Genomic DNA, 27,505 nt, shown 5'->3' with positions numbered 1-27,505 from the left:
TGCAAAGATTAACTGGGATGATACTGGGATGATAAGCAGAGGATTGCCATAAGCAAAGAGTTAGCAAATTCCTTTTGCTCTACACTAGGGAGGTGGTGGAATCTCCATCTTTAGAGGTTTTTAAGGTCAGGCTTGACAAAGCCTTGGCTGGGATGATTTAGTTAGGGTTTGTCCTGCTTTGAGCAGGGGGTTGGACTAGATACCTCCTGAGGTCCCTTCCAACCCTAATCTTCTATGATTCTATGACTTGTCTACATTGGAAAGCTAATTTGGAGTAAGGGGGGTGAATTGAAAGCGCAGTAGCTATTCTGGAATAACTCCATGTGTGGGTGAGCCGTAAAAGACCCAGAAAAAAAAACAACCCCTATTATTGACTTCTGATAAGTCAGTTAGGAACAGTTTGGCATGTACAGTCTGATTGGCTGCTGTACCAGGATAAAGTAGTTCCATCTCTGGTCTGATTGGTCTAGTTAGTGTTCAGTGTCTCCAAGGAAATAATGTGTTGATGCATCACATGACGCCTTTCAGTTACTCGTGGACCAGAATTTTCTTCATGCTTGTAGCAATAAGAATGCAAAAGGGGGTCTGGGTATATTGAACTGTATATGCACAAATTTAAGGAGGATGGGAAGTGAGATGAGACAGTAGTTTTATTGGACAGCTCTGAAAATGGCTAAAAGAGGCATCATGAAATGTCCTGGTTTATTGTCTCAATAATTTCTATATCAAACGTGCCCAGTTTACCAATCAAATTATTTTTCTCACTGCCCAACCTGCAACATTAAGTGAGGATCTGCAAGTCGAGCTGGGCTCTTTTCTTCTCACACATATTTGCCTGCACTAACGGTCACTGATGGTGGCCCTGCAAAACACCTGGGTAGCGCCACAATCTTTCAGGTAGGCCCCTGCTGACACCTGATGAGCCCCATTGCTTCCCATGGGTTTACTCCAGGGTAGCTGACTGGAACTCGGTAGCAACTGTATTGATGGCACACAAGAAAGAGGAGAAACGCTGGCGCAAAGATCCCTTTTTTTCAGCCTTCACTGAAATGCAGCCATCTCTGGAATGGACTCGGCTGCTGTTTTCCAGGGCACAGCCATGCTGCATAGCAGTTTAAAGGTTCTTCTGCCTTGGATCCAGTAAAGGGACAGGGCAGTAGCTTGGGTGGAAGGGACATAATAACCTGAAGTGGAGTCTAACCAGGACTCTGAGGCTAAGGATTCTTGCCAGCCCCGTGGACTCTGTGGCCATGCAGTTATGGGGCTCTGGGCATCGGCAGAAGGGAACATGGGGGCTGGCTGAATTGCAGGGTGTGCAGTGTGGCTAAGTGCTGTTTTCTGTGCTGTAGGAGCTGGAGTGGGCCCAGCAGAGGGAGGCGCTGCAGTGTCTGAAGCAGCAGGAGCTCCAAGAGGTTTGTATCACACAGTCCCATACTCACGTGCCATGTTCCCTCCAGATGTGAGTGCAGCTGACATGGTGACTGTTGTTGGCATGTCCTCCAACAAGCTGACTTGTGCCATGAGGAGTACCTGCAAATTGCTGGGAGGACCTAGGTACATCACTCCCCTGTCTCTCTCACCAATAGTCTCCAGGCAGGCCCTCCCCACATGTCAGTGTCTCAGTGGGGTGAGTCATGTGATGTGGCAGATAAGCTCATGCACTGGAGTAGGGGTGAAGTCTTGGAAGTCGAATTGGCTGAATGGTCCCCTCTTTCTCTGGCTTGTTCTCCTTTGGCCAGGCACCTAGCTGGATTTGCAGTGGGGAGGCAGCGTGGTCCTAGACAGAGCACCTGTCCATGTCCCCTCACTTTTCCATGCCTCAGTTTCCCCCCCTGTACAGTGAGGCAGGTGATGCATTCTGAGCTGCCTGTGTGAAGAGAGCTATTTAAGGGTGAAGCTGTGGTGTTGTCAGTACATTAAATGCATTATAATGTCAAGGAAGCCAGTCGTTCTCCATCGAGCACTGCCTGGGATCAAAGGGTCTTCCAGACAGAGAGGAAGAGCCTCAAGGGCTCCTTGTCCTGTGTCTAAAGGCAGAGGCTCCCCATTCTCATGTCTGTCTTCTCAGTTCGCAGAGAGTTTGGAACACGTGAAGGCCAGGGCCCTCCAGGATCAAGCCGCCTCCTTCCAGAAGGAAGTGGAGAATCTCGCCAGGGTGATCGAGGTAACTGCTCCCCACAGGGCAGGGGGAGTGGGTGAGTCATGGTTTGAGAGAGGGCGAAATCTGACCCACCTGGATCTGTGTAATAGAGCCATGGATTCCAAGGCCAGAAGGAACCATTGTGATCATCTAGCCTGAGCTCCTGCAGAACCAAGACCCTTCAATTTTGGTAGTTACTGATTTTCTCAAAAAATTTCCCAGGAATTTCTGGATTTTATTGATTTCCCCAATTTTTTTTTTTTACTTTTTTGGGACCTGGGTATTTTTCTCAAGCAAAGCAGGCAGGACCACTCTGAAGCACCGGGCTTAGGAGTATTACCCTCTCAAAACCAGACTCCAAACACCCGTACAATGGCTTGCCTATATTTGCAGCTTAATCCTCGATTTGTGTGGTTTTGGTAGGTGAAAGACCCCCTTTGGTAGGTGAAAGGCCCACCCTAGTGGATTTACCAGCGGGTTTCTCTCCAACTTTTGGAAGACTCCCCAGAGTAGAACTAGGTCTGTTGACCCTTGGAAGGACTGGATACAGCCTTCTGCTCCAAGGACTGACATTCAGGCTGTAATTCTTTGAAAACAAAAATAACCTTTATTTAACACAACATACTCTAACACAGTAAATCTAAAACATATTTAAAGAAACAAAAACATAAGTTCTTACAATTTAAGACACATATTACAAAATAACAAACTCTATTAGCACAGGTACACATTGAAGTACCCAAACTTTCAGTATCCGACAATTGGAAAATAGCTTTAAATGGTTACATTCTATACGCGATGGCCAATCACATAGAGGATGCTGACAGCCAGTTCTTAAACACTGAAGACTATACACACTAAAACATATGTACCCAATTATCCAGCTTTATTATCTCAAACACACTCCTTCATACATTCTCATTATTCTTTATGTGAGAGTCATCGTGATTACTTCCCCACAGTCCTCTTTCCCTCTGCTCTGTCTAGGTCCTTCTGATCTGCCAGGACTGATGTTGACACTGCTACAGCTTTTGCCTTCATTCGTCAGTGATTTCAGCCCTTATCTTTCAGATTCTGATTCTCCAACTGTTCACTCCAGTGCCTTCCACTCACACTCACTCAAGCCTATCAGCTCTGTACCTTAGATGTAGATTTTGGCCTATTCTGATTGGTTATTTTTACAATCCTAAGCATTCCCACCGAGTGGTGTAGGTAGGAGTGGAAGTTTGGGTGGGCCCCAACAGACCGTGCTAGCTCAGCTTCTCCCACGACGCCACGCCGTCTTCCTAGCCATGGTGCCTCCAGACACAGGGCTTCACTTGCCGAGCTGGGCACGTGTATGGGGTAAGGACCCACCAGTGTGGGTAGCTGCTGGGGTAAAAGAGGTCTCCCCTCTTCGGGCTGAACATTCTCCACATTCCTTAGAGCAGAGGGGGATAATATGCACTGGACCCCATGCCCCCCTTCAGTTGAGCAGAATCCAAAGGCTGCCCCACCTCGCAGGGCACCCAGTCAGGGAAACAGGTTCCCTGAGCCTCGCCATCTTTGGAAGAGAGAAAGTTTATCCAAAGTGGGAAGGGAAAACTGGGGCTGGGGCAGGGGGGAGCAGAGGCCAAGGGCTGGCATTGGGGGAAGGGGCAGGACCCAGGGAGGCACACAACATGGGTGAGGCAGTGGAAATGGGGGGCATAGCAGAGCCTGGAGCTAGGGGCACAGGGATGGGGCTGGGGTGCAGGAGGGATAGGGAGGCCTCTCCAGCCAGTCCTTACTGCTCAGCAGGCACTAGAAGACAAGGCTGCCTGGGGCGCACAGGCTGTCCATATGACAAAGGGGGGTACTGCCAGGGCTCGAGCTCTGCCCACCCCTTCAGACCCCGGCTTGGTATCCATCTGCCCGGCTGGCCACACCTCCCTTTTCTGCCAGTGTTGCTGTGTCCGTGCATCCTGCACCATGTGCAGCTGCCTTTGCCCAGCCCAGCCACGCCCCTGGGCGCCCGGCCCAGCCCTGCTCTGGCCCCAGCACTAGCCCCAGACCTGCCCCCACGAGGCACAGCCCCTGCCTGGGATGATTCACCTCCTCCCAGCCTGTGGATTCAGGGGGCCCCAGCCCTGCCCGTGCTCCGTCCTGGATTTCAGGTGCCCGAATGATGCTCTGGGCCACTGTGGCAGCACGATACCCCTGTTCAGATTTGGGTGGGCCAAGCCCTGTTCTCACCAATCAGGTTTAAGCCCACTATCTGTCAATCAAAGCTAGACCTGATTGAAGACCTGCGCCTTAGACGCTGGACCTGATTGAGAACCTGTGTTATGCTTCACTGCCCCCCCTTCAGGTTTTGGAGGGCCCTTTGCCTCACCTCAGTCTGCCTGCTTGGCCAAATCTCTCCCAGACCTCCATTTTGGATTTCTCCGACTCTGACTGCTTGTGACCGCCATCCTGTCATGGCTAGCCACCTAAACCCACCCTCGTCAATAAACATGTCAGTGTATCCTGACGCTATGATTCACTCTCACCCCGCTATTTCTGTTATTTTACACAAGTTTAATTCCGCTTTCTCCCTGCTTTAGCTTGTGGTGGCAGCCCAGCTATAGGCCTTACACAGAACAGAGCCGCTGAAAAATCCCCAGTATCAGAGGGGAGCAGTAGGCTGCATCCCATGAGTACTGGCCCCCGGCCAGACAGAGCACCCTCGTGACCCCACCCTGCCCTGCTGCCTGGTCTCATGCTGCAGGGCCAGAGCCAGCAGTGGGCCCTGTCTAGCAGGGGATCAGGACCAGCGCCAGGGTTTCTCGTGCCCTAGGCGCACGGGCATTTTGGCGCCCCCCGTGCTGATCCCATAGCTCTGGTGGAGCTGCCGCAGGCATGCCTGTGGGAGGTCCACCGGAGCCGCGGGAGCAGCCGACCATCCGCAGGCATGACTGCGGCAGCTCCATTGGAGCTGCGGACCAACGGACCCTCCGCAGGCATGCCTGCGGCAGGTCAATCGGAGCCGCCTGCCGCCCCCCCCCCCAAATGCCGCCCCCTCAGTAATCCTGGCGCCCTAGGCGATTGCCTAGGCTGCCTACATGGTAGCACCGGCCCTGCAGGGGATATGGACAGGGTTCTGTGCCGGTGGTCTCAGCTGCCAGGACCAGGCTCTCTGCCCGTCTTTCTCCCCGACTGCACAGCAGCAGCAGCCAGCAGCTGATAGTTACCCTCCTCTGCGGGGGAGGCCAGCAGGAACTTGGCACTCAGGGAGTCACAGTTGCACCTTATGAGGCCTGACGCCTGCCAGACAGAGCCTCTTCCTGACCTGGCCGTCTGCTTCCACTGCACAGTGAGGGACGGGGAGCAGGGTCTCAGCAGCTGAGGCCACCTGACTGCTGCATCATCAGTACTCCCCTCCCTTTCCCTGCTTGGCCCCCAGGAATATCTAGCACCCCGAGCCCACTGAGCTTTGTTTTCAGTTTCTACCGTTTTCACCCATTTGTTAAATTTTGGAAAAACAGATAAATTCCTGGGAAATTTATATATACACAAGCAGAAAACAAAGAGCCTTTGCACAACATAGGCCAGAGCGCAGAGCCCTGCTAATGAGCTGGGTGGGTCTCATTCCAGCCCATACGGTAAGAGGAACCCATGTCCCCATCTCTGCTGCCTTTGCCCACATGCCCCAGCTGTTCTAGATCCTGAACTTTGCTCCGCTTGTGGCAATCATTTCCGTGGCAGCAGGCTGTGGTGAGCTCCCCAGAATAGCTAATAATGAAAGTGCTGCCAGTGTCCTCCATCCTGGTAACACCAATACTCTGTAGAAACCTGAGCGAACAAAGCCTCTAGTCCATGAGGTGGGTGAGTATTACTATCCCTGTGCTACAGATGGGGAAACTGAGGCAGGGAGCAGGGCAGAGATATGCCTGCAGGCATGCAACAAGTCCAAGGCAGAGCTGGGCCTAGAACTCACATCCCCTGATTCTCAGTCCCTTGTTCTAGCTATCAGACAATACTTTCTTCATGCTGAGGACCAGCTTCTGGCTGCCCGGGGGGAGGAACATAGAGATCCCTAATTCAAGGCCAGATGTTTGTTGTGATAAAAGCTGAAGCACAGAAGAGCACTGGCCAGACCAGCTGTGTTTTCCACAAACAGTCCTTCCCTTCTCAAGTCCCCCACTAGGTCTGTGTAATGGCAGAGTGCACGTGGCTGGACACAGTAGTGTCCACTGGGCTGAGGCAGGAATCGAGACTAGTTACCAAGCTGAGTCAGGAGACAGGTACTGAGCTCAAGCCGGGCTGGGGCTAAAGGCAGGAGCAAGTTGGGACGAAAGGCAAGTCTGCAGCTGCAGCAAGCCAGAGTCTTCACTGTCGCCCAGCTCCCTGGGCCAGTTTCCTGGTTTAAATAGTTGGTGTGGACCAATCAGGTGACCACAGGGTTCCACGGCTCTGGCCTTCTTGGGCAGGATGCCCTGCGGTGTCTAACCCTCCAGTAATTGTTAGGTGCTGCTTCTCATGGCTCCCAGTGGCAGCAAGAAGCTGTCGGTCGCCCAAGACTCTGCCACCCTGAATTCCAGCCCCCCAGCTCCTTACAGGCCAGGTGGGGTGCCCAGGGGCTGTGGGGGCTGCTGCTCTGTTGTTGCCTTTTACAGACCTGGGCAATGCTGCACCTGGATGTTGCCAGGAAGCCCCCTGGGCATGGCCGCAGTCAAGGCTTTCGAGAGTCAGGGGGTCTGGCTGAGTCATTGGCACAGCCCTGAGCAGTGAGGAGCTGCACTGACCCAGGAGAAGCCCTGGGAGAGCCCGCAACACACTCTTATCCCCCTGAAGCCACTGCTGAGCACCATGGTGTGAGGTGGGACAATGGTCCTGTTTCCTCCAGACCCCTCCCTTTAGTACTGGCCCCAAGTACTAAACCCTGCAGAAGTGACCAGAATCCCTGGGTGTGGGGGGCACATGGGGGTAGAGACCTGGGGGTAGAGACAAGGAGAGCTGGACCTGGAGCAGAGGATCCGGAGAGCTGGACCTGGAGCAGAGGATCCAGTGGGCAGTGAATTCAATGAGCTTCTCTTTACAATTCTGCCCAGGCCCGAGATGAAGAGATTCGGAGGCAGCGGGAGACCATGCAGCAACAGAAGGAGTCTACACAGCAGCTGGTCAGAGAGCTGAAGCAGGAAGCTAAGGAGATGGTACAGTTCATGAGGGAGTCTTGCAAAGGCAACTGACTGGCTTAGGAGGCCGGAGAGGCAGTGCGGAGCCTATTCCCTCTAGGGCACTGACATCTGTCCAGCCCCCCAAAGTTGTTACCATGCAGCTGTAGTTCGGGGACTGTCTGAAGTGAGCTGGGGTTGGGTGTCCATGCTTCAGAAACTGCCATCATGGGTAGGCAGCTGATTAGAAACCTCCACCTCACCGCTTGTGCTGGCTGGCAGCTGGGCATCCAGCAGTCTCACCGGGAAGGCTGTGGGTTGGCTAGGGCATGCAAATGGCTGGAATCCCCTTCTCTGCCCTAGAGGTGGTCTCTCCAGATCAGGGTTGAGCCTCAGCCTCAGAGCTTGACTATATATGTAGTTATTCCAGAATAGCTCCCTGAATAGCCATGTGTGGATGCTCTTATTCCAAAATCAGAGTACCTTGTTTTGGTTGTGTTAAAATCATAGAATATCAGGGTTGGACGAGACTTCAGAAGGTATCTAGTCCAACCCCCTGCTCAAAGCAGGACCAACCCCAACTAAATCATCCCAGCCAGGACTTTTGTCATCTCATGGTCACTGCTGCCTAGATTGCCACTTCTACTTCCCCTGCCAATTTTCCCCTGTTTGTAAGCGGCAGGTCAAGAGGAGCACATGGAGTTTAATCCACTGGCATAAGCGCGTCCACACATGGAGTTAGTCAGGCTTTAAATTCACACCCTCCCTCAGTCTGAATTCACTTTCAAGGTGCTGGGGAGGGAAGCCTGCACTGCTGCCCATGCTCTAGCTGTCCCTTTGCTGTCCCTGCGCTGGCATTTCCCGTGTCTCCATGGCTCACTGGTATTTCCTTGTGCCTCCTCCTGGGAACAGTGCTTCTCAGACCAGATGCTCCGAACATGATGGGGACCCCCATGAGCAGCGAGCTCTGTTCTGCTTCCTTGTGGGGAGCTCACCGAGGTCCCTGCTGTGCATGACCCTAGGTTCAGAGTGCTCTGCTTCAAGAGCAAAGGAAGTGGGAGGCTGAGAAGAGGGAAGCGCTCCAGGTGCAGTGTAGGACGCTGGAAGAGCAGAGCCAGAGAGCGCATGTGGAGGCCCTGGACAAAGAGAAGAGGACGGTGTCAGTTTTGCAGAATAAAACCCTGGAGTACCAGCAGGTGGGTGTCTCCGTAAACCTTCATCCTCCAGGGGCAGGCTGGCTACAGAAGTGAAGCCAGAGCTGCCAGGTTCTCTTCCCACTCAAGCCAATGACTTGCTGTGTAGCCTTGGGCACATCACCACACTAGCCTTGCCTTCTGAGCTCTTTTGCATGTCCACTTTCCTAGCATCTCAGCACCTCACCATTTTTAGTGTAAACACCCCCATGGGGCAGGGCTATATTCTCCATTACACGGGGAGGTGAAGGGACTTGCCCAGGTCACACAGGAAGTCTGTGGAAGAGCAGGGATTCAAACCCATGTCTCGCAGGTCCCAGGCCATCCTTTCTCTGTGTTTGGGTGCCAACACGTGTTAATTGATTGTTAACTAACTCAGCTGTGGAGGTTTGTTCCAGGACACAATTGTTTGATCCTGGTTGTGGTTCGCTCTAGGGCTCAGCTTTGCGTGAACCATCACCAGCACCAAACCTTCGTGAAGAGTCGCTAGTTGCATTTACAGTCATGTGGGTTAACTCATGTTAATTTGCAATCAACGTGTTGCCACACAACCAGAAACCTTTGTCTAGACAGGGCCTTTGCCTCGGTTTTCCCAGCAGTAAAATAGGGATAAGAATACTTCACCCACCTCTCGGAAGCGCTTTGAGATCTTCTGCTGGACAGTGCTGTCAGTGCGAAGTGCTATCATATGTTTACATGGAGAGCCAATGATCTGGCTTGCTTCTAGTCCCACAGTGTGCTGTGCTTTAGCAAACCTGTGCAGAGCCACATTGAAGGCAGAGGGTCCGAACCTCTCTTCCCATTTCTTTGCAGCAGAGGCTCTGACTTCTAAGACATTTCACAGAGCTTGGAAATTAAATGTTCCCCTGACTTTGCTGATCTGGCACAATCACCTTTCCCAGGGAGCTGCAAAGAGGTGCCATGGTTATGATTCTTTCTGAAGGAGCCTGTAGCATCAAAAAATGGCTGGCAAAATATTCTGCGATTTTCCAGTGGCTCCAGAGTGATGGGGAGGTACTAGCAGAGCTCATGGGTTCAGATTACTACTGCTACTAATTGTGTGATGTATCCAGGGTACAATCCAGACTAGTGAGTAGCTGTGTCACCCCTGCCCTCTAACCTGGAGTGCCCTTTGCACTGCTTTGCTGCTGTAGCCGCCAGTCTGGCCTGCTCACGAACAGCCTCCAGCATGCAAGTCACTCCCAGCTACACATTGGCATTCACCAGCCTTGGTTACACTGCAGGGTGACCTCAACACACCCCCAGTCCTAGATTTCCCCCCCAGAAACGTAGGTCCTATACTGCCCAGTCCTCTGCTGGACAATACACATTCATAGGACCAAACTTCTTAGGCCAGGAGCCCTTCTTCTGATTAATGGCTGCTTCCTTTGTTCCTTCTCGTGCAGTGAATCGGTGGACAGAGAGAGAGAGTGAAGGAGGGGTGCCTGGGAGTCTCTGCCCCTTCTTTTTATAGTCCTGTTCCCCCTCTGAGAAGCATTTCCAGCTGGGAGCATGGCAACAGGCAGGCTGTGTAGATGGGAACTCCATGCTGTTTCTTTGCTAAGATGTAGATTTTTTTTGCCTACCAAAGAATGGCTCATTAGCAGCCTTGTTTACATCTGGCTGAGGCGACAGCTTGGGCTTTGCTCTGAGGAACTGGTTTGGACACTCCCCAATTGTCTCTGGAAAACATACTTTTAGTCATGATATCAAATTATGTTTATAACTTCACAGATAACACTGCTACATGCATTTTGCCATGACATTACTGATCAGCAGATTATGGGTTTTCAGATGGTACCTCACCAGGCATATTTTGTACAAAGCTGTTTAAGGTGTGGACATGGGGGTATATTCTGTCACAGTGCAGGATTACTACTGCTACTAATTAGGGTTTATATTTGTAAAACAGTTTATAAACATAAACGAACGCGCTTGCTCACACCCTGCTGTGGAGGTCAGTAGGGAAGTATTGTCATTCCCATTTTACAGATGAGAAACCGAGGCCCAAACAGGCAAGTTGTTTGCTCAGCACCAGACAGTGGTCAGGAGCAGAGTGGGGCCCAGAACCCAACTTACCAGACCACACACCTCAGGAATCTGCGCTGAGCAAAGGCCAGTAGTTGATTCTTTGATGTCACTTTATCTCCCACACACTGTGCTGTGTTTCAGGCTAAGCTGGCCTCCCTGCGCTGTACGTGGAGTAGGCTATGAGTGGCAACCGGCTTGTGGCAAAGCCAGTGTGTCGTGATCAGGGGCGGCTCCAGGGGTTTGGCCGCCCCAAGCAGCCAAAAAAAAAAAAAGCCGCGATCACGATCTGCGGCAATTCAGTGGGAGATCCTTCGCTCCAAGCGGGAGTGAGGGACCCTCTGCTGAATTGCTGCCGAATATGTGCAAGTGCCGCCCCTCTCCGGAGTTGCAGCCCCAAGCACCTGCTTGATAAGCTGGTGCCCGGAGCCGGCCCTGGTCGTGATGGGGCTTCCCACAGGACAGAGTGTATGCCAGACTGAAAAGGGCTCACTGGGGAAAGGCAGAGCATGGGATGGCTGGAGTTACAGCTGGTTCTTCCCGGCTTCTGTTGCAGAGAATTCAGGAGCTGGAACTCCACGGCCGCTCACTCCAGCAGGAGAAGCAGGAGGCACTGGACGAGCTGCGAATGTTGCTGCAGGAGGAGAAGACGGAGGCACTAAGGAGACTGCGCAAGGAGCTGGAGCAGGTGGGGATGGCTGCCAGGCCAGCCCCCGATTACAGGCAGTGAGGGAGTGAGGAGTTTAGGGGCTCATGGACATGGAGGAGGATGAGACCTGACTCCCCTGCAGGAGGGAAGCCACTGGCTCATCCCTCCTCATCCCCCGATTGACCCAGCCTGCTTGAATATGAATTGTTCTGTCCTATCCCAGTGAGTCTGTGTCTTGAGTGTTGTGAATGGAGCTTCATCCCTGTCACAGAGGGTGAGGGAGTCAGGGCCCTGCACCCCCTACTTCCTGCATTTCACCGGGACTCTCAGCAAGGCAGTAAAACGGAAGGTTTATTAGACGACAGGAACACAGTCCAAGACAGAGCTTGTAGATTCAGAAAACAGGACCCTTCACTCAGGTCCATCTTGGGGGATAGGAAGCCCAGACCCTGGTTCTGGACCTCCCTCCGTTTCCCCAGCCAGCTCCAAACTGAACCCCGCTCCAGCCCCTCCTCTGGCCTTTATCTCTTTCCTGAGCCAGGAGGTCACCTGATCTCTTTGTTCTCCAACAACCTTCAGTTGGCACCTTGCAGGGAAGGGGCCCAGGCCATCAGGAGACAGGGTGTCGGCCATTCCCTGTGCAGCCAGGATCACACTGGCCCCTTAAGGCTCTGCAACAATCACACACCCCTTAGATACTTACGAAATGCATAGGGGAAACTGAGGCATCCACACAGATCTCAGAGAAAACATTGAGAACATTCCCACTTTGTCACAATCCCCTACTAAGCAACTGGCTGTGATGGGTCCTCCCAGCAGGTAGAAACAAACTCACATTGCCTGTGCTGCAGGAAAGGGAAGCTGCATCTGTATGTGGCACACAGCCGGGAACCTTGGGGCTGTAGCAGTCCAGATATTCTGCTGTGATCGGAGCTGGGAGTCCTGCGATTGCAGCAATCCAGATGTGCTGCAGTGCTTGGAGCTGGGAGTCCTGGGAGAACAGAAATGTCCTTCCCAGTGCATTGTTGCTAAATCCTCTGTTTTTGTGTCCCTCACCCTAGGAGAGGGCTCATGAGAGTGATCAGCTGAGAGTGAGGCTGCAGCAGCTGGAGGAGGAGCAGAGCCACTTGCGGGCTGAGCAGAATGAAATGTCCTCCCGGGAGTGGGAGGCGCAGTCCCACCCAAGCTCAGCGGGTTACTGCTGTAGCGCTCCTGGCAGGGAGATCGGCTTATGGCCTGCCAATGCCTCCAGGACTGCTTCCGAGAGAGGCAGGGGGCTGATGGCTCATGGGTGAGGTCCTTTAACCTCTGTAATGTGACATGGTTTTTGAATGCTTTGAGAGGCCCACACCCCTCCATCTTGCAGCGTGTCTGTAGCAAATGCAGCAGGCTTGGCGTGCATTTGTTAGTGCCTACATTAGTGCCTGAACACCTACTGCACCTCAGCGGGGGTTTCACTCCTATGTCATGCAGATGTCATTTCTTTCGGGTCTTGTGACTTCATACTGCCTCCCTTGCTGGAACAGTGGTGTTTCCACTTGCACTCGGGTGGTGGTAGGGGTGATCTGGGAGAGCTTTCGTTGCCCCGGGCTTTTGTAGGAGCATCCCCACGTAAGCTGAGTGAGAGGCGCATGCCCGTGACCAACTTGCACCCACCATGGCCTGCTCTCCAGCTGCTTACGCTTGTCGGCATGCCTGTAGGGTCCCCCGCTCTCCTCACCGCGGATGCACCACCTCACTCACACTTGTTCAATTAATCAATGGTTTCTGAGGCTCCTGATGGTCCACCCCAGAGAGTTAGCAATCCGTTGTGTCTGGGTTGACTTTAAGGGTGCTCTATGCACACAGCCGAGGCCCCTGGCGCCGTGGTGGGGACCCTAGGTGTACCCGACGGACAAGTAATACAGGTCACCCAAGAGAGACAAGAGGGGACATCGTAGGGCCTTTACTGGACCACTTCTCAAGAGAGATATTTACAGTGTGATGGTGTGATCCGCGCTGTGAGGAGAGCTGGGCCCACAGGCAGCAGACACCAGCTGGAAAGGGGCAGCCAGTGGGTGGGGTGCAAGTTGTTCAGGGCATGCTCTCCACTGCAGCTTCAGGTGGGATGCTCCTACAGAAAGCCCGTGTGCAACGAAAGCTTCCTCCCCTCCACCCCAGAGGGGCAGTGGAAACACCAGCTGTTCTCAGCAGGGGGCATTGATCCACCCTAAGAAATGACCTGCAGGACACAGGGGTGAAACCCCCCTGGAGAGGGCAGCCTAAGGCCTAGGCACCACAAATGCAGCCAAGCCTGCTTGCATTGCCTCAGCACTGTGCAAGAGGTAGGTGTGTGGGCCTCCAAAGGCATTAAAAACCATGCCAATTCAAGAGGTTAAAGACCTCAACCCATGAGCCATCAGCCCCCTGCCTCTCTCGGAAGCAGTCCTGGAGCATTGGCAGGCCAAGCCGATCTCCCTGCCAGGAGCGTCAGCCCGCTGAGCTTGATGTTTTTCCTAATATCCAACTTAAAATCTGTCTGTCTAGGGTGTCCATCCCTGTGGTATCTGGGCACTTCACCATCCTCAGTATTTATCCTCACAACCTTCCTGTGTGCTAAGGTAGGGCTGCTTTCATTGCACAGAGGGAACTGAGCCAGGGACACTGGTCAGGGTCACTCAGGTCGTCTGTGGTAGCACAGGGACTTCAATCTGGGTCTCCCCTAGGAACATTAATCTGACAGCGCCATTCCCAAGTGGGCTCTGCCCAGCGTGAGCACATCTGGGAGTGCTGCTGGCATATCCCCTACTGGCACAGTGCTGGGCTCTGCTCCCCCGGACAGAGAGTTACGAGGCTGCAGCAGACACTGAGTCCTTTAGCTCAGGCAGTAGACGCGCACGCTGTGAGATCCCGAGATGCCAGGATCAGTCCCACACAGCTGATCCGTGGAGGCCCAGACGGGTTACATGGGTGTTTCCCTCCCAAACCGCTGCTTGTTTCCTGCAGGAGCCCATCTCCCCTCTCGGCCAGCCACGCACTCCAGCTCCTGCATGCAGTGACCGAGGAGACCCAGCGCTACCTCGGAGCCTTGCAGCAGGAGCTGGAAGCTCAGAACCGCACCATGCTTCACTTCCAGGAGGAGAAGGTGATTCGAGAGAAGTGTGGAGGGAGAAATCATTTCATTTCCCACCGAGCCAAAAGCCGTGATGGGGCTTTCAAAGGGGCTGGTAGTTTGCTGACCTTGGTGGTTATGCTAGCCAAGACGAGGGGCCTCATGCTTCAGGGCAGAAGCTGCTAGCCATAGCGGCAGGAGCAGTGTTCTCCTCTCTGGGCAGTACATTTGGCCAGATGAATTGTGGGCTTTTCCTTTTCCGTTTGCTGATGCATCAAGAAGTGGCCACTGCCTGAGGCAGGATGTGGATCTAGATGTCGCCCTGGCCTGACTCAAGGCTGTTAGAGCCTGTGTCTCTCTTGTCTATTTATTCTGTAAGCTCCTCAGGGCAGGACTTGTCATACTCAGTGTCTATACGGCGCCCCACAACAGGGCTGTGATCTCAGCTGGAGAGGGTGCTGCTGGAGTAATAGAAAGCCAGTAATGCCCCTGGGGTTACTGCCAGCCTGGGGCCACCAGCAACTGCTGGCCTTGTGCCCTGGGCCCTGCCTCTCTGGCAAGCTGTGACTAGGTTCTGCGGAGGACCAGCTCCTTGGCAGAGTGCAGTGATAGGGGCAGCAGTGTCCCTGAAATCCAGACATGGAGGGCTCAATGGAGTTGAATATGCCAAACGCTTGGCACAGATCCCTGTGCCATATGGATTGCAACAGTCCATTTGTCCCCTCCCTAAATGCTCAATGTGAAACAGATGAGATCTGGCATCTGGTGTCACTGCAGAGACCAGCCCTTGAGCTGAATGGCCCCCCAGTGCTTCTAGTGCTGCGCAGACAGCTGCCCACAGGAAAGGGAGAGGAGGGTGGACACAACCTGGTGAAAGAGAGAAGCTGTTAAAGGTGCCTTTGTGGCCAACCATAGCACCACCCCTATGCTACACCAGTGTATGAGCAGCGAGTGGCCATCAAGGGTGTGTGACTTCACTCTGACAGCAGCAAGTCTCTTCTACCTGCAGGAGGGGGAGCTGAGGCAGCAGCGAGAGCAGCTTCACTTGGAGAGCAAGGAAGCCCTGGAGGCCCTGAAGGAGCAGCTGATCCAAGTACGTCCCTCTGGGAGCCTGGCACGGATCTGCCCTGGGGGGCATTTCTCCCACTACCCTGTCCTGTGAGGCTGGGCTGCACCCAGCACTCTTCAGCCTGGGCTCCCAGTAGAGCTCAGCAGGGATTGTGCCTGGTGCTTCACACTACCAAGAGAGATGCTGAGACTGGGCCGGGTAGCAAAGCCGGCCATAGCCCAACCTTCCGCTGCTGGAGACCTGGGGCTGGATTCCCAGATCCTGCTGTAGGGTGACCAGATGTTAAGGGGAAAATATCAGGACCACCGGGGGTGGGCTTTTTTTTTTTTTTACACTCACCCGTCCGGGAGTTCGGCAGCAATTTGACAGAGAGCCCTTCAGTCATGGATGGTCTTCAGTGGTATTTCGGCCAAAAGACAGAAGCACCCGCTGCCGAAATACCACTGAAGACCATCCGCGCCTGAAGGACTCTCTGCTGAATTGCCGCCAAAGACCAGAAAACAACATATCAGGACAAATAGCGTCCCGACCGTACTCTGGTCGGGATGTGGGACAGACTCCTCAAAATCGAGACAGTCTCGATTTTGTCGGGATGTCTGGTCACCCTATTCTGCTGCTTTCAGAGCGGGAGAAAGGGTGTGGACACTAAGTGGTCTCCCCTCCAGACTCTCACCTCTGCCCCCAGGCAGCCACCTTCATCTCCCCACCCCGCCCCCAGGATCTGTGCTGCAGCCCTCTGGGTTGCCTCACCCACCCATAAGGACGTTCATTCTGGTGGCTCTGTGTGGCTGAGAAGGGAAAGGCTGGAGTACAGGGACATGCCATTCAGGGTGGGTCAGTGGAGGGAAGGTCTCTAGTACCTTCCCTAGTCATAGGCTGCCAGGATCCCAGCTTCCAGCCCGTGCACCATCCAACCGGCCACGCCTCCCCCCGGAATCGACGGCTTCTCCAATAAGACTGAGATGAGCCTGGGTCTGAACCGCCTGCCCCAGACCTTCAGATCTGGGTACAAGCACTGCAGCTAGGGTGACCAGATAGCAAGGGTGAAAAATCGGGGCAGGCGGTGGGGGGTAATTGACACCTATATAAGACAAAAGCCCCAAATATCAGGACTGTCCCTATAAAATCAGGACATCTGGTCACCCTAACTGCCGCAACCTGTGTCTAGCTTCCTTCATGAGTGAGAGACATGATGAGTCCTCTACCCATCAGTTCCTCTGGCCCAGGGCGGATGGGGAGGACAACGGGCATGTGAGGCCTGGAACCAGCTGTGCTGACTGGCCTCGTCCTGCAGGAGCACCTCCAGGAGATCGCCAGCCTGCAGCGCAGCCACTTGAAGGAGGCCGGGGATGGGGAGCAGCAGATGCTGCGCCAGCAGCTGCGGGAGAAGGACCGTGAGCTGCAGGCCATCCAGAGGAGCATGGCCCACTGGAAAGACCAGACTACCTCCAAGCTGGCCCGCAAGTTTGAGGAGGAGCTGAATGCGGCGCTGGAGACGTGAGTGAATAGCTGGGGAGGGAGGGAAGAGAAATCTCACAGGCAGTGAGTGTTAGGGGCCCTACCCCCGCCAGCAGGCAGGCCTCTGCTCCTCATTGGGCTTTGAAGTGCAGGACTCTAGCCCTCATCTCCAGCTTCCTTGAGCAAGCCCAGAAAGGGAGGGTGGCAGCATGTTCCCAGTGGCCAGTGCCCTGGGCTAAAGGGGCAGGAGATGTGAGAGCTGCTCCCAAGTGAATCCCCCATGTCCCTTCCACACCCAAAGTGACGCACTGCAGGAAAAGTGGGGGTGCCTAGCAGGTGGCACCAACATTTGTGCTGGGCCCAGCTCCCCTGTAAAGTGGAGAGAGTAACCTCGCCCCTTGGCATAGCGGCCCTGGGGCTGGGCTGAGTGCTCACAAATCAATCAGGGATGCAAGAGGGCATCAAAACTAGCACCCCCGCCCCCCCCAGGGCCAGCTCCAGGGGTTTTGCCACCCCAAGCAGCCAAAAAAAAAAAGAAGCGTGGCGGATCCGATCTGCCGGCAATATTCAGCAGGAGGCCCGTCCGCTCCAAGCGGCGGGAAGCGAAGAGACCCCTCCGGCCGAAAGTGCTGGGGCCAATACTTGGAGTGCTGCCCCGCCTGGGGAGTTGCCTCTCCAAGCACTGCTAAGCTGGTCCTGGACTGCTTGCCTGCGCTCCGCCTAGCGCCAGGCTGGCAATGCTGGAGGTCTGATGAGACTGTGGGAGGGCTCTGGGGACTCACACTGTGGATCTGGGACCCCTTAGGAGGGGTGAGGGGTTGGCCTGCCTGCCCCAGCTGGAACCCATGGAGGGTTTAACCATTGACGTCAGCAGGAGCTGAGTTAGGCCAAAGCTGAGCACTTCGAAAAATCCCTCCCTGGAGTAAGTCAGGGAGGAGACAGGTGGGTGGCTGGGGTCAGCTAGAGAGAGAGCAGCCTGCTGCCCAGACTGGAGACTGAGTGGGGCCCTTGCTCCCTGGGCACCGCTGGGTGTCAGGGAATCCCAGTGACAGCCTGGGATGCTGCGCTGGAGCTGGCTGCTGGGGATGGCTGAGGCGGCAGAAGGCGCTGCGGGAGGTATTTCATTCTCCGGTGCCCATTTAGGCCTACGCTGTCTGCTGACGTGCTGATAGTCCAGTGATGGGGATGCCTGGGACCCCTCAAACTGGGCTGAGACCCCTCAAACTCGGTTCACCCAGCCTCTGAACAGCCACCTGGTGGTAACAGTTTTTGGTCACTATCATCCTGGCCCAAGTCGACAGCAGTGACCACAAGGTCACCCAAGCCAGCTAGCCTCCCTCATTGCCACGTGGTCCTGGGATCTCACCCTCCCCTGGAGCCCTCGAGCTGCTGGCTTTCCCTGGCACCAGGCTGTTCAGTGAAATAGCTGTGTCTTTCCCTGCAGCTGCAGTATGGAGTTTGTAAGGGAAAGGTGACCGCTGGCATCGACATGTGCAGAGCCCTGGGCGCAGGCCATGCACCGAGCACCCCGGGGGGCCTATTGTCAGCAGTTCCCTTAGAGTGGACTAATAACGTCACTAGCCTGGCTGGCAAATGGGATCCTGCTGCTATCGGCTCTGGGTGGTGGATCCCTGTGTTTCCCGGGGGATTTGCTGAGAGGCACCAGAGTCAATGGAGGGTTTGTCTCATTCTGGGGCACTCACCGGGGTTAACCCTTTGAGTCCTGGCTGGTTTCTGGGGGATGGTACCTGGAAGCGGCCAGGGCCTCCTGTCCTGTGCTCTAGGGCAGCTTTACGCCGGTGTCACTTGGTGGAAACCAGCGGGGGTCTGCACAGGGAGGTGCCTGGGGAGGGTGGGTCGCAGCTGGGCGCTGAGGGGAGAGGGTGAGATTCCTGCTGCCCATTCTCCATGCTGTCCCAAGTCCTCCCAGAGCCCCACGTGACCCCTTCCCAGGCCCACTGTCTGCTGAGAGCAGCAACCAGGAGCTGGGACTGGAGTCTGCAGCCTTAGCTTTTCATCCACTGACACTTGCCTTGACTATTAAACCGGTGGCTGAGTTTGCCCCTCGGGTAGGGTGACCAGACAGCAAGTGTGAAAAATTGGGGTAATAGAAGCCTGTATGAGAAAAAGACTGAAAAAATCAGGACTGTCCCTATAAAATTGGGACATCTGGTCACCCTGCCCTCAGGGTGTGTGTGGGGGGGGGGGATGTTACTCTGGGGGATATCATAGGAATGTTTGGGGTGGGTAAGGGTCTGTGTGGGCCATTTGGGGCCCAGTCCCTGAATCAGTGGGGGCGAGGGGGTTGCCATGCAGAGGACTCTGGCCCTTGTGGCTATTCTGGAGAGAGCCTACACAGCTCTCCACTGCCCTTCCCGAATCTCAGCAGTGTCTCCTCCTCCGATCACCATTCACCCTACACTGCATATATTGCAGTAGGAACCTGCCGTGGAAGAGGGGGAGTCGCCCCTCGAGGTTAACCTGCTCTGGCCGAGGAGAGACTGGGCTGCCTTTCCGTCCCGTGCCATCTGCCCATGAGGGAATGTGATCTCCCCCGACAGGCGCTTCTCCTGGGACAGACCCAGGGGCCTTCGCAGGAGTGTGGAGAGACTGGACGCAGAAATCGGGCGGCTTTCCACGGTAAAGGAGAAACACTCGCCTCTGGCTAAAGTAAGGACAGTGAAAGGGGCCCAGCTGGTTCAGGGAACCTCTCTGCTTGGGTCAGTCTCACTGGGAGGGCACATGGCAGCTCTTCCTCGGCTTGCCAGGCATGGGCCACTCCCAGCCATGTGCTGGGTTGAGTTGGGTCTGTGGAGCAGGGGATGGTAATGGGCAAGGCAGGGAGAGGCTCAGGGAGATAACGGTCCAGGAGGCTAGACTCCAGCCCTGGGTGCAGAGTAGTGTCAGTGTTAGTAGCTGATAGGTGCCATAAGCTGCAGGACTATTCCAGTGGCCCTAATATCTCCCAGGCACCTTACGTGTCCTGCTGCCATGCCCCCTAATACTGTGCCCCTGGAGAATTCACAGGCCAAGCAGAGACAGCCAGGACTGGCACTTGAACATGGTGGCGGTGCTTCAGGAAGCTGCACTCCTCCCTTAGAGACAGCTCTAACCCAATCTCAGCTGCAGCAGGCCAGGGTAGGAGGCCTGTGCGGCTGGAGGCGCTGTCTCTCGCATGAACTGACCCCTTATGCTCCATGAGGATCCCATGTCCCCCCTTGGTGTATATGAGTCCTGAGCTCCAGTGTCCTGGCACTATCCAAGCTCAGGTAGTTCCATTCTTCCCCTCCTCAAATGCCCTCTGAACTCTCAGTTGGACATATTCTACTTCATCTCTTGGTGGTGTGGCCGTGTGCTGTTAACCGGTGCCCTGTTCCACCCCAGAGATGGCTGCATTTCAGGGTTCCCAAACCTCTCCTGCCTTGTGGGAGTGTTATGGTGCTTAACTAATTAGGGTTTGTCAGACCTACTGTGCATGCAGCCCTGGTATCATGTGTCTCACCCAGACATCTCTCAGCACAGTGGGGAAACTGAGACTCACTGAGCTGACTTCTCTGTGGTCACCCAACAAGCCTGTGGCAGTCAGGAAAAGAACCCAGATCTCCTGGCCTAGTTCCAGGCTCTGGCCCCCTGACCGTGCACCTCCCCAGTGGCCAGGTTGGAGCAGCCTTGGTGTCTCCGGTGTGCTGGGCCTGTGTGCCTCCAGCCGTGCTCAGCGTGGTCTGACCCCTGGCTAAAGCGTTCTCCTTTTTCTTGCCCACAGGACCGGAGCGAGCACATCCATCTCTGCCCCACCGCCTCCTCCTCCTCCGCCCCACTCGGGCAGCATGGCTTTGTGTCCTCAAAGCTCCTGCACCAGCTGCAGGGCCGCGTGAGGGAGCTGCGGGCAGAGAATGCCCTCTTCCGGGGAGGCAGCCTGGAGGACCTCGCCGCCCTGCGGGCAGAGCCAGGCCAGACGGGCAGAGAAAAGGTAATGGGGCCAGCGCGCTCCCTGCAGCCTGGCCAGAGAGACGAGCTGCAGGCTGTCATTGCCCCATTCGGCTGCGCAGGCTCTGCAGCCATGACCTACCAGTGCTGGGTTCAGCGGCCCAATCCTCAAAGGTATTGAGCTGCCTACCGGCCATTGAAAGCCATTTAGGTGCCTAAATACCTCTGAGGACCTGGGCTGAGTGTCTCTAAGCTCCCCTTCCTTCCCTGTCACTGTGGCTTTCCTCAAACCCTCCCCCTGCCCCCGTATCCTCATCCTCACCCATTTCTTGATTGTCTCCCACATGCCCAACCAAATTGCTTTCCTCCTTCCCCCTCCCTATATTGGGCTGGCTCTGCCACGGGCTGGGAGACCGTCTAACCCAGCTGTGTCAAGCTGCACGGGTGGGAAGGAGCTCAATTGTTCGGAGTCCAGCTTGCGTGATTTTTCTCTTTTCCCGGTTCCAGAGGCGCCTGACAGCAGCTCGCTCTGTCCCACAGTTCCATGGGGCGAGCTGTAGGAAGTAGCATGTGCGCTGCTGGGGAACAGGAAGCTGAGCAGGTGGAAGAGTCGTCTCCTGTGGATAGACAGTGCGTGGTGGAGGTCTGGCTATGGCAGGGGTGGAGTCACTCTCGACTTTGAGGGTATCCAGCGGCGCATTCGCTGCTCCCAGGAGTCAGGAAAGAAGCCGATCACATGAGCTTGAGAAGGACCCAGGATGCTCTCCGCTAAGCAACTTGTGTGGAATCATCCCCGTCACGAACTCTTGGCTGCTCTTCATGCTCCTGGGCTCAGTTTCCTGCTTGGTGAAGCAAGGCCCTTGTTCCCTTCCGATCAGACCCCTTGCAGTCGGTGGGGGAAGACGGGAGTGATCGGTCAGGGAGGGAATGTAGGGCTGGGGCCAGTCCAAAGAGCAAGTCCAGGCAAACATGGAGCCCAAGTGGAAGAGTCTCTGGTCAAATATTCCAGAAGCACATGCCTGCCCCTCACAAGAGGTCTGGGCACAGCTCTGGCTGGTTGGGCTGCAGGATCTGAAGCTGACTAAGGATTCTGCAGCTTGTTTTTGTTGCTGGTTGCTGGCTGTCTGGGTCCCCCCACCCCACCTCCAAGTAGCAGCAGAGCCATCTTTGCAACTCCTCCTTGCGGTGCTTTGCCAGCTTGCAAAATGCAGCTGGGGCAGGTCTGTGTCAGAGTAGCCTAGACGTCAGATATGAGGCCTGCAGCGGAGCCGGCTAATGAGCGCTAGTAGGCTGCCTGATTGGCTGCAGCCCCTGACTGATGGGCAGTGGCAGCAGGCCAGCCGTTAAGCCCAGCAGCAGTGTTGTTTGGGAGTTGGTCAAAGCATTTGCCCACGGCTGTGATAGCTGCTTGTATCCAGTCCTACTTGTGCCTTGCCTCAGTCTAGGTAATCCAGCGCTGACCCTCAGCTCTGAGATCTAATGCCAGCTCTTCCTCAGGCACCTATGCTTGGCTACTGACTCCTGTTCCAACCACTAGGCATTACTGCCCACCGCCCCGTCTCTGAGCCTGGGCAGAGGGTGAGTTCCAGGGGCAGTCAGCACTGTGAAATGGTCCCGATAAGCTTGCTCGCTCCACTGCAGCAGTCTTTGTAGATCTGCTGCTACAGTCTCGCTTCATTCCCTACACTGGCATATTGTGTTTAAATGCCGATGGGGATGCTAAAGTGGATGTTAATCAGTTTTTTTTTGCCGCAGAGCTTCAAACAGTCTTTAAAAAGCCCAGAGTGTTCATGTGAAAGGTTAGACTTTGGTCTCCTCAGGGGGAAGCACATTTTTGGTGCATCCTGAAGACTAGCCGGCAGAGCACGCCCTATGCCTTGCAAGCCATGGGTAACCCACTAGTACTAGCCCTGCCATATTGTGGCATTAAATACCGTACCAGCACAATCAAGCCATCTGTACCTCTTATTATATGTAGGGTGTTTCCAACTGCTGTCCATTCCAATGGACCAATGTATTGCAACCATGGCTGTAGATACCTTGTATATAATACAATACGGCACACTCGGAGTGCCTGGTTTTATGTGTATGGGGGAAAGGGAGGTTGGGGGAGGGGGGATGGTAATTTTGTTGGGGGACAAGAGAAGCTTGTCAAGCAGGTCCTTCAGGGCAGTGTTTGGAGCCAGGCTAAATCTGCAGTAGCAGGGTGACAGTGGGTGAAGAAACCATAAAACAAGGGGACCCACAAATACTGGAGCTGTGTGACACCTTTGGCCAGAATAAATGTTTTATCCCGCACAAAATGCCTCCTAGCTGCATCAGTTTCTAGTCACATCTAATAACATGCACAGTTCTGCAGGAGGCAAATTGACTCATTGGTGTCAGACTGTAGGAGCTGACCAGGGAGACTTGTTCCAAAATAATCCGCTTGCAATAGCGTCAGCAGCAGAGAGACCCTACCAAGGGGCGGTAGGATTGGAGCAGAGCCGTTTTCCATGATGCTAAGAGCTCAGGTCTAGATCCACAGAGGGATGCCGGAGATCCTCAACCCCCTGCTCAGCTTCTACCTAATCCTGTGGCTGGCAAGTTTCCCCAGGCGCCTATGTGTCTAGTGGTACACGTGCCCAGAGCCGTCAATGGCCTGACACCGCTGCGCATTGGGATGCCCATGTTCCTTTGTGGAGCTAGTCCTCAGCACCCAACATGCTGAAAATGCCAGGCTTAATCCCCAGAAACGGGTGTGGGGCCAGGAGGTTAAGTTGGTCAGGAGAAAAGGATGTGAATGGGTCTGCAATAGGTGACAGAGCAAGAGGCTGCGGTGACCGTAGAGAGGTCAGCATAGTACATTGGTCGCAGTCAGGCTTTGGACTGGCCAGCTTTGGCCCATAGCTTGTACTGTGCCTAAGAACTGCAATGGCTGCTTCCCCCTGGATGGTCTGGCATAGCTGCCTGTAATCGGGATGTGCTCAAAGCACCTTGCTCTTCTGTGCTGGTGGGGAAGGGACCTGCCCATTCCATGCTGAATGCTAATGACCAGAGAGAGCACATTGCATTTTATGCTTTAATAAACAGCATTAGAACAAAACAACCATCACACTTACATGCAAGGGGGCTGGCTACAAGAGGGAGGAAAGGATAATAAACACATGGCTATAAAGTCAGGTTTGAGGTGGGAATGACTCTCCCTGCAAAATAAGTTCCCAGCCCCTGCGGTCCTGCCACCCCCCAAAGTGCTCATCAGCACATGCAGGGGCACTGAAGTTTAACGAAGACCTGCTGCACGCACAGTGTTTGTACGGCTGTATGCCAGGTGGGGAGAGGGAGGTGAGTTCTTACCAATCTAGGCATACAGTAGAACACCTGGAGTGGAGCGTTAGACTGTATAAAGTATAATTTATTCCCCTTCCTGTATGGAATAAGCTGCACCACTGTAAGCACCTTTACACTGCTTTAACTGCAGCCACGTGAGGGGCAGGCGCCTTAACTATACTGCGATGGCTACAGCCGTACCAGGGCTGGGTGTCAACGAGGGCACTAGGGGTGATTTACGCCTGTTTAGTTAAATCAATGCAAAACCCTCCCTGGACACACTCAGTAACGGCAGCTTATTTTGGTTTTGCTTACATCAATGGGGAACAAGTTACAGTTAAACCCAAATGGGCCACTTTTACCTTGGCCTAAGAGTGTCCACACAGGCATTTAGACCTGTAAGGTATATGTTAAGTTAAACTGCAGCAACTTTCTTGTGCAGGCAAAGGTCTAAGGATCCCAGTACAAACAGTACCTGGGGAAAGCAGCCAGTGCTTGTGACCTGGACTGGGAGCTAACAGCAGCCACATGAGCCCAGATTTTTAAAGGTAATTACATGCCTAGTTCCCATCAATTTCAATGGCAATTAGGCATCTCAATACCTTTAAAATCCTGGCCTTAACTCCGTGTGTTGCAGAGAGATGGAAGCTGCCTGAATGTGACCCGCATTCCTTTATGATACTGAATTTCTAATAGGGCTGTAAAGCAATTAACAAAATGAATCGCGCTTAATCACACTGTTAAACAATAAAATACCATTTATTTAAATTGTTTTGGATGTTTTCTACATTTTCAAATATATTCAATTACAACACAGAATACAAAGTGTACAGTGCTCACTTTATAGTTATTTTTTATCACAAATATTTGCACAGTAAAAAACAAAAGAAATAGTATTTTTTCAATGCACCTAATACAAGCACTGTAATGCAATCTCTTTATCATGAAAGTTGAACTTATGTATGTAGAGTTATGTACAAAACCCCCTCCATTCAAAAACAAAACAGTGTAAAAGTTTAGAGCCTACACGTCCACTCAGTCCTACTTCTTGTTCAGCCAATCGCTAAGAGAAACAAATTTATTTACGTTTACGGGAGATAATGCTGCCCACTTCTTAATTACAATGTCACCTGAAAGTGAGACCAGGCATTCGCATGGGACTATTGTAGACGGCGTCACAAGCTATTTACATACCAGATGCCCTAAACATTCATGTCTATTCACGCTTCTGCCATCGTTCCAGAGGACATTCTTCCATGCTGAAGACGCTTGTTAAAAAAATGTGTTAATTAAATACATAACAAAAAAAACCCCTACATTTGTAAGTTGCACTTTCACGATAAAGAGATTGCATTACAGTATTTGTATTAGGTGAATTGAAAAATACTGTGCAAATATTTGTAACAAAAAACTATATAAAGTGAGCACTGTACACTTTGTATTCTGTGTTGTAATTGAAATCAATATATTTGAAAAATGTAGAAAAACATCCAAACATATTTAATAAATTTCAATTGATATTCTATTGTTTAACAGTGTGATTAATTTTTTTGTTAATCACATGAGTTAACTGCGCTTAACCGACAGATCTAATTTTCAAACGTTTACTTTTACGTTGCTATCAAATTGGCCTTTGAATAAGGAACCGATCAACCTCAGGACTCCTTTTATGTTATGCAAAGCAGCCCGGGATAAGGACAGTCACCAACCTGAGCCATGTGACTGACCTAAACCCAGCAAGTGGAATGAAAGGAGGTCATGTGATGGGGAAGGGATGGGTAGGGACTGGGATATTTTGAACCAAGTCCCAATTCCCAAAGGCTCCTGGTGTTCCGAGATGCTCTACGACCTCACACTCATCCACAGCCTGGTAAGCAGCCTGTGCATCCCATCACCAAACGGCCAGATGGATATAGCCTGACTTTAGCAAGGCTTCTGATACTGTCTCGCATCACCTTCTCATAAACAAACTAGGGAAATACAAGCTAGGTGGAGCTACTCTAAGGTGGGTACACAACTGGTTTGAAAACTGCTCCCAGATAGTAGTTATCTGTGGTTCATAGTCAAGGTGGAACGGCATATCAAATGGGGTCCCACAGGGACAAGTTCTGGGTCCAGTTCTTTTCAATCTCTTCATAGGGCTAGAGAGGGATAGCTCAGTGGTTTGAGCCTTGATCTGCTAAACCCAGGGTTGTGAGCTCAATCCTTGAGGGGGCCATTTAGGGATCTGGGACAAAAAAAGCCACACAAAACTGTTCAGGACAGTACTTGGTCCTGCTAGTGAAGGCAGGGGAGAGGACTCAATAACCCTTCAAGATCTCTTCCAGCTCTATGAGCTAGGTATATCTCCATATATTATTCATCAGCTATTTAGATAATAGCATGGAGAGTACACTTATAAAGTTTGCAGATGATACCAAGCTGGGAGGGGTTGCAAGTGCGTTGGAGGATAGGATTAAAATTCAAAATGATCTGGATGTGCTGGAGAAATGGTCTGAAGTAAATAGGATGAAATTCAATAAGGACAAATGCAAAGTGCTCCACTTAGGAAGGAACAATCAGTCGCACAAAGAGAAAATGGGAACTGACTGCCTAGGAAGGAACACTGGGGAAAGGGATCTAGGGGTCATCATGGATCACAAGTTAAATATGAATCAACAGTGTAACACTGTTGCAAAAAAATCAAACATCCTTCTGGGATGTATTAGCAGGAGTGTTGTAAGCGAGACACAAGAAGTAATTCTTCCACTCTGCCCTGTGCTGATTAGGCCTCAGCTGGAGTATTTGTGTCCAGTTATGGGTGCCACCTTTCAGGAAAGATGTGGAAAAATTGGAGAAAGTCCAGAGAAGAACAACAAAAATGATTAAAGGACTAGAAAACATGACCTATGAGGGAATATTGAAAAAAACAGGTTTGGGGGTTTTTTTAGTCTCCAGAAGAGATGACTGAGGGGGGACATAATAACAGTTTTCAAATACATAAAAGGTAGTTACAAGGAGGGCGAAAAATAGTTTTCTTTAACCTCCGAAGATAGGCCAAGCAGCAATGGGCTTAAATTGCAGCAAGGGAGGTTTAGGTTCGACATTAGGAAAAACTCCTAACAGTCAGGGTGGTTAAGCACTGGAATCAATTGCCCAGGGAGGCTGTGGAATCTCCATCATTGGAGATTTTTAAGAGCAGGTTGGACAAACACCTGTCAGAGATGGTCTACATAATACTCAGTCCTGCCCTGAGTGCAGGGGACTGGACTAGACGACCTCTCAAGGTCCCTTCCAGTCCTAGGATTCTATGATATTCTAGGATGTCGTCTCTCACTGGCTGCAGCACCTATCCACTTCCAAGTGACTAGGTGAGCATCTGGGTCACCCTCCTGTACTATCTTGGACTAGTGCTGCTCAGAATGGGGAAGTGGGGGGTCAACCCCCACCATACACACATACACAGCGCCCAGGGAGTCTATATAAGGGGAGTAGGGTTCAGGAATGGGTTGAAGATGCAGACAAAGCCTTAATTAGCCCTGCTGTTG

The 27,505-nt window shown here is 53.0% G+C and overlaps 2 protein-coding genes across 2 annotated transcripts in view; both read left to right on the top strand.

Annotated features, from left to right (window-relative positions):
* LOC116835627 (uncharacterized) overlaps window positions 1–12,405 on the top strand; it is a 52,028-nt gene extending 39,623 nt beyond the window's left edge. The window contains exons 15-21 of the mRNA XM_075060096.1: window positions 1,350–1,412; window positions 2,069–2,164; window positions 7,192–7,293; window positions 8,277–8,450; window positions 11,032–11,163; window positions 12,186–12,318; window positions 12,377–12,405. Coding sequence (XP_074916197.1) covers window positions 1,350–1,412; window positions 2,069–2,164; window positions 7,192–7,293; window positions 8,277–8,450; window positions 11,032–11,163; window positions 12,186–12,318; window positions 12,377–12,405 — 729 coding nt within the window. The remainder of the gene's footprint in view (window positions 1–1,349; window positions 1,413–2,068; window positions 2,165–7,191; window positions 7,294–8,276; window positions 8,451–11,031; window positions 11,164–12,185; window positions 12,319–12,376) is intronic.
* On the top strand, window positions 12,393–21,731 carry LOC116831003 (uncharacterized). Its single transcript, XM_075060037.1, has 7 exons — window positions 12,393–12,415; window positions 14,110–14,248; window positions 15,225–15,308; window positions 16,579–16,781; window positions 19,304–19,382; window positions 20,506–20,712; window positions 21,210–21,731. Exons 1-7 carry the CDS (start codon window positions 12,405–12,407, stop codon window positions 21,234–21,236), a joined length of 750 nt encoding a protein of 249 aa, XP_074916138.1. The 5' UTR covers window positions 12,393–12,404; the 3' UTR covers window positions 21,237–21,731.
* Window positions 21,732–27,505: the final 5,774 nt, after the last annotated feature.

Source organism: Chelonoidis abingdonii, chromosome 22 (genome assembly GCF_003597395.2).
Source record: "Chelonoidis abingdonii isolate Lonesome George chromosome 22, CheloAbing_2.0, whole genome shotgun sequence".
Lineage (NCBI taxonomy): Eukaryota > Metazoa > Chordata > Testudines > Testudinidae > Chelonoidis > Chelonoidis abingdonii.
This window is presented reverse-complemented; position numbering and strand designations above follow the sequence as displayed.

Bases quoted from the DNA above. Each gene is read 5' to 3' on its own strand.
- LOC116831003 (XM_075060037.1), top strand. The intron at 16,782-19,303 runs GTGAGTGAATAG...CTCCCCCGACAG, and splicing joins CTGAATGCGGCGCTGGAGAC to GCGCTTCTCCTGGGACAGAC. The intron at 19,383-20,505 runs GTAAAGGAGAAA...TCTTGCCCACAG, and splicing joins AAATCGGGCGGCTTTCCACG to GACCGGAGCGAGCACATCCA.